This window comes from Solanum stenotomum, chromosome 9, assembly GCF_019186545.1.
Source record: "Solanum stenotomum isolate F172 chromosome 9, ASM1918654v1, whole genome shotgun sequence".
Classification (NCBI taxonomy): Eukaryota; Viridiplantae; Streptophyta; class Magnoliopsida; order Solanales; family Solanaceae; genus Solanum; species Solanum stenotomum.
The window spans coordinates 11,046,385-11,052,429 of record NC_064290.1 but is presented as its reverse complement, the minus strand read 5'-3'; the positions used below and the strand labels follow the sequence as shown (position 1 = coordinate 11,052,429).

The following is a 6,045-nucleotide window of genomic DNA, read 5'->3' as shown; positions in this document are numbered from 1 at the left end:
GAAGCCATTGAAGATCTGAATAGCAGAGAGAAATAGAGAGAGAGAGAGAGAGAGAGAGAGAATGTGTGCCTCAGCGAGACATAGATAGATATATATATATGTAGAAAGAGAGAGAGAGAGAGAGAGATGAAGAGGAGCGAGCAGCCAAACAGATAAGGGAATTTTAGTTTCAGATTGAAAACTATATTAATCCCATCATGTTTTAATTTGGATCAGTGTTTTCGTTTTCCACATGTTTCCTTTCTCCATTTTCGCCGCTTCAAGCTCTTCTATTCACTGCTATTTTTCTCTTCACATGCCTTTCCCCCTCTTTACTTGCCAATCATCACTACTACCTTTGTTATATACTAGGGTTTCCACTTTCTTTGTTTTGGAATGTCTATTTTACCCCTCCTCCTGCTCTTATTATTTCAAAGTACACCTAAATTTTATTTGATTAATTCTTACTATAAATTTGGATTGAATGATTAATTTTGACTACTCTATTAATCAAGACAAATATTATTGGATTTGGGGTGCATAGTCTCTCTCTTTAACATTGGTTCATTGTGATGTTTGGGATCCTATCAAAGTTAGTTTTATGGATGATTATTACTCATAATATAACTTGAAAGCTTCTTGTGCTGCAATTAATTGATAAATCATAAATAACACAAAATCTTGTCAATTATTTGGGTCTAAAGATAGTCAAGTTTTTTATCTGAAATATTAGTTCGACTGGCTTTAAGAACAAATATCGAAAGGAACTACAAACATTAAAAGGATGCATGATTCAAATTTCAAACAATTCAAAAATTGCAATCACATTAATAGTGGAGCAAATTTGTTTATACTTGATGCATTGCTAAACAGATGCTCAATCATATTGCACCAATATCCTTAATCATTTTTCATTTTTAAACTGCCACCTAGTTCAGTTTATATGATCAAAACTACAACTATATTACACTCAGAAATCCTTGATATATCTCGAACCATCATCAGAGATTGAACGTCTGGCTTACACCTGAGATTGAGCAGCATCTCAGCTAAGTCGAAACAAAATTCCCAGATAAACTTTGAATCTGTGCTAATTGATGGATGGAAAATGAGCTTTAGCTGACATTATTAGTGCACTTGAGAGATGGCAGTATCAGTTTCATCCATGTCGTTAAAGGCAAATGGTCTTGTCCCACTGTATTGCTTCCTGCAAATCCAAAGAAGTACATCAGATATATCAATCATAACCAATTGATCCTTTAATTCTATCAATTCACTTGATGAATCTAAATCTGTCTGCCTTGCCAGTTTATTCAAAACTGATGAAATGATGCCGACTAGCTGTGACACGATGAAGTAAGATAGATAAACGAGAAGTTATTGAGATAGAAATAGAACAACAACGAACATATACCAAGAGAAGTTACCTTTGTGGAATGGAAGATTCTTCTGATAATGCCTTCTCCAGTCTCTCTTCAAATGGCGTTGCATGCCAGCTTACTTTCTGATCCTGCGAAGTCTCAAAGTCATCAGCTTTAAGCTTATTGAGTTGTGTGGCACAGAGTTTTCATGTGGACTGAAAATAAGGATAAAAGAGAAGGCTAAAGATCTACGCAGGACAAACCTCTTTATACTTGTTAGTTGAATTGGGGATCCCATTTCCATCCCACCATTTTGGAGATATACGAGAATCTTCATCATCTTTCCAGTGAGCAGCAACCAATCCAAGTATAGGCCTATCTCCAGGAGTTCTGCCATAATGAACATTGTTACCGTAACCAGAACTAGTGTGCTGCTTACCCTCGTCTTGATTGATTGAAGATGGTTTCAGCCACGAAGACAAGCTTGCCTCTACCTTTGAATCATTATCAGCTGAAGCTTTTCTTAATCCGGGCGTTCCTAGTTCTGATGAAAAGCTTGCTTCATTTGGCCGTTCACCAGATTCTGTCATGTTACTGGACCATAATCTAGAATTAGAATTTTCAATGGAGTAGGAATCTTCATCAGACAAATCCTTCAACTGCGGTGCGCTATCCACAGGGTTTAAAACTGGATAAACATACTGAGACCTGATCCGAGGAGCTTTTCCATAGGCAATGTCGTCTATATATGTTGGAAAAACAGTTCCTGGTGTTTGCATTTCATCACTTAGTTTTAGTGGGGTAGGGTAGGGCGTATGCTTCAATGCAGAGTAATTGCCAGAAAACTCAGCCTGCTTTGAGTTTTCACTGTCAAGTGCAAATGAAGTACTTTTGGATGAGATTGCAGACAGATCAGACTCACAATCAAAGCGAACAGTTTTATTCATGTACTGGGCACTGGGAGCAAAGATTGGTGAAACCTCTGAAGCCGCGTCTCTATGAGCCTGATTAGCATTAAACTCAATGGATGTCGGAGTGTTAGCAGATCCACTACCATGAATAGAGTTCTTCGGCGAACTTTGACTATTTTGTCCATCCATCATGCAACTACAGAGACATAAGACAACATGAGATGTAAAATATATAAACATGCTAAATGCAGACTTCCCATTAAAATACGAAGGGGGCCTTTAAAGGGGGATTTGTATCCATAAGAACTTCTTTAACAAGATCAACCATAATTATAGGGATTGGCTGAAGACATGCTATATGTAAATTGACCAGCGTCTTTTTAGGTCAGGATTCTACCTGCTAGATGTATGAGTCAAGGAACCAGATTGTTTTTCCAGTTCATTGCTTTTACTAGGTGTAATAGGGTGATCAGGTAGCAAATCCAGGTTGAACTTTTCAACAGCCACATCAGACAGCCAAGACTTGAATTTTAAAGGTTCAACATCTCCTTTTGAAGCTGATAGATCTTTGCATTTAGCCAAGCCTTTTCGAATTTCAGCAGGAGTCTCTGGTAAAGTTCCACAAGCTTTAAGGAACTTGGCCTGCATAATAGTTAGACAAATAAAGACAATGCAAAATCATCTAAAAATAGGTGGGGAAATCTCAAACCAAAGGTAGCTGGACTAGATGGTTACTATCTGAAGAAAGTTGCAGAAATTATCAGCATCCAAAACTAAAAGAAATACAAGGCCATCGATTAATCACAACGATTAGTAAATCAAAGAAATACAAGAATGCTACATTACTCGGGCACTAAATGATTTATCACATCATCCATAATATTGGATCTTTTTTTCTGTCAGCAGAAAATTCACAAACCTTCAATGCAGTTCACTATAACTTATACTGTAATCTCCATAGTGTGAAGTGATCTAAATCCAAACGGAGGTGACAAAAATTGCAAAGGTCACAATAATCAACAAATTTCATAAAAATATTCAAAGGAAAGGTAAAGATTGACAAATAATTGAAATGATAACTAAATTTCCCAACAATCAATAGAAACAGCTAAGAGAAAATTCATTCAAGAATGAATTCGCTTTCAGTAATTGGAGAAAGATTAGGGTCCGGCAGGCATGCCGCCAGCTTCTTAAATTAGAAAATTGGAAGATAACACAGCAAGCAGGATGATGAAATATGATTAAAGAAAAATAAGGGAGAGTGGATAGTCGTCCAGAACTAATAAAGCATTCTCTATTGGTTTAATTCACCACTAGGTAGAATTAGTCCATGGGCTCTCCATTGTTGCGTTATTACCTATGTCAGTTACATTAAGCTTTTTCATCTGCACAAGAGAGCAGGTGTTATCCTACATAATTAAAAATTTCTTCTTTACATAGACAAATTCAGCAATATACCCTGACTGGAAATTTTGAAGTGACGGCACTATTTAACTTTCAGTAAACCAATATCTCCTAGAAATTAAACATAAAATTGACCCCCAAATTCCATTCAAATTTCCTAAGAGTCGAAGTGTTTCAATATACCAGGTGCTAAGAAAAGAACGTCTCTACCAATTGAAGAATACAAATTATAGGCAGGTGAATGACCCCTATGCTATTCATCTTTCATTGAAATGAACCTGTACTATCTTGCCAAGCTTTGTTGAAATGGTTGACTTTGTTAATTGAAATGGTAGAGAGGAAAGGATTTTTGTTGTACTATCTTGCCAAGTGTATAACTTATCAAAGGATGTTTCTTCTACTGTATATACCTTTTATATTTCAACACTTAGCTCTTTATATGTGAAATATACATTAATCTTCTCATAAAAACAGCACTCCTAAGCTCACTAACATGGAAATTAGAACATGAAAATGATGAAATTAGTGGGGCATATCTACTTATGCGTGCAGTTTACTTAAGTTTTATGTTTCCAGTAGTTCATTTTAAGTACCTTTCCTCTTAAAGTAAGAGGAGAATAGCAAGGACACTTCCTCCTCCAAAATTTCAGTTGTTAATCTGCTTTTATCAAATTCTCATACATATCCAACTGTTGCAACTTAAATTGAATAGAGTAACTGACAAAGGCTAATTTAAGTGATGAAACTTTAGGAAAACGAACCTGATCCCTGAGTTCTTTCGTGTGCAGCTCAGATTTAGGTGTTCCTGCATCTTGATCAGCCTTTCCAATTTCGCGCAAATAATCATCCTCGCCTTTTTCTGACATCATCAGCATAAAAATTTATGAACTTGAAAATATTTAATGAACAATATCAGTTCAATTGGTTAATAGTGTGATAATTTATGTAAGATTACTACCTTCAGAATTGAAAAGAGAAGATAATGGACTCCTGTTGCGAGACACCACAGGTTCCTGATCAAATAACAAAAATAGCTATGAGGAATTGTGGATCTCTTCCGTATCTAGCAGAGCTACCAGCCTACCATAGCTATAGATAGTCTGATCAGAAATTCATCTTTCCACAAAGTAGCCCTAAACGGCAAATTTCATCCTTATTAGCTACCGAGAAATCAAACGACAAAAAAAAAATGTGACAGTAAATCGCAATCAAACAGAACTTCAACTCAAAAACGAGAAATAGTACAATTTAGTAAAATCAACGAATTTTAATCACAGATCATCTGTATCTACCATTTCTATAGGTGAATTGAAAGTCCATAACAAATTCATAAACTAAAAAAAAAAACATATAAGACAACCTTTGGAGCTAGAGACTGGGAAACGAGCTGAGATTTGGAATCAGGAGGAAGAGAACCATCATTGATACGGAAACAGCCAAAGAGACATCCCATAGCGGCAACAACCAGCACCCTAAACACTCCAAATATATCCCGATTATTCCTATCCTCACTTTCTTCGGAAGGTAATCTAGACCATAACATATTTTCTCAAATGATATATCTCATCCTCCGACTCCGATTACAGTATAAATTGATATGATTTGATTGATAAAGACGGAGTTTATCGAGAAATCGCCATGAAAGTGAAAACCCTAGCTAGGTTTCAGTTGAATTCAGAGATTTAAAGCGAAGGCAAAATTATTATTGGTGGGGTGGGGGTGAGGAGTCACTGTATTGAAAGCACTTTTGGATTTTAGATTTTGAATTTCGAACTGAGAGGGAAAATAGAAAAAGGCTTTAGGCTTTTTTTATTTTTTTTTATCTATTCGGTGAAACTCGCTCTTTCTAAGTAACACGTGTCCTGAGAGTATGGAATTGTGAGTTAAACTTATAGCTGTCGCGTGATTAGTTTAATCTGTTTGATTAGGACAGTAATCCTCTCTATTAGTATCTAAGTTTTTGGACAAAATTTAAAACTTTTATTTTTTGGAGGAAATGAAAAGTTAATTTCAATTACACCTTCTACCTAATGTCTATTACTCCGTAAAAGTTTGTTGCATTGCTGCTAAAAATTGTTTATTTTTATAATCGCTTTTTCAAAATAGCTTTTCAGAAAAAGTAATTTGCGTTTGGCAAGTTCATTTGAAAAATATTTTTGGTACGCAATTTGTGACTAATTTAATTTAAAAATACTTTTGAGAGTCAAATTACGAAAAATGTCAAGTATCAATGTGCTTTTAATATTAACATTATTTTATAGAAAGAAACTATTTTAAACATCTAATACATAACCTTTAATTACATTTTTAATTTAATTATTTAAAATGTACATATTCAAATTTTCAATCCATATTGTACATAGATAAATATTGTTGAAAAATATTGAAAA

The 6,045-nt window shown here is 35.0% G+C and overlaps 1 protein-coding gene across 1 annotated transcript; it reads right to left on the bottom strand.

The window, feature by feature from the left end:
* Positions 1-790: 790 nt before the first annotated feature.
* LOC125877009 (protein JASON) lies at positions 791-5,349 on the bottom strand. Its single transcript, XM_049558313.1, has 7 exons — positions 5,016-5,349; positions 4,614-4,668; positions 4,417-4,514; positions 2,649-2,893; positions 1,604-2,447; positions 1,407-1,489; positions 791-1,186 (listed from the first exon to the last, which is right to left on the bottom strand). The coding sequence occupies exons 1-7, from the start codon at positions 5,196-5,198 to the stop codon at positions 1,108-1,110; spliced, it is 1,587 nt and encodes a 528-aa protein (XP_049414270.1). The 5' UTR covers positions 5,199-5,349; the 3' UTR covers positions 791-1,107.
* Positions 5,350-6,045: the final 696 nt, after the last annotated feature.

Excerpts from the sequence above, each read along its gene's own strand:
- LOC125877009 (XM_049558313.1), bottom strand. The coding sequence starts at position 5,198 with ATGTTATGGTCTAGATTACCTTCCGAAGAAAGTGAGGATAGGAATAAT. Across the intron at positions 2,894-4,416 it reads CGAAAGAACTCAGGGATCAG|GCCAAGTTCCTTAAAGCTTG; the intron begins GTTCGTTTTCCT and ends ACTATTATGCAG. Across the intron at positions 2,448-2,648 it reads TTGACTCATACATCTAGCAG|TTGCATGATGGATGGACAAA; the intron begins GTAGAATCCTGA and ends ATGTCTCTGTAG.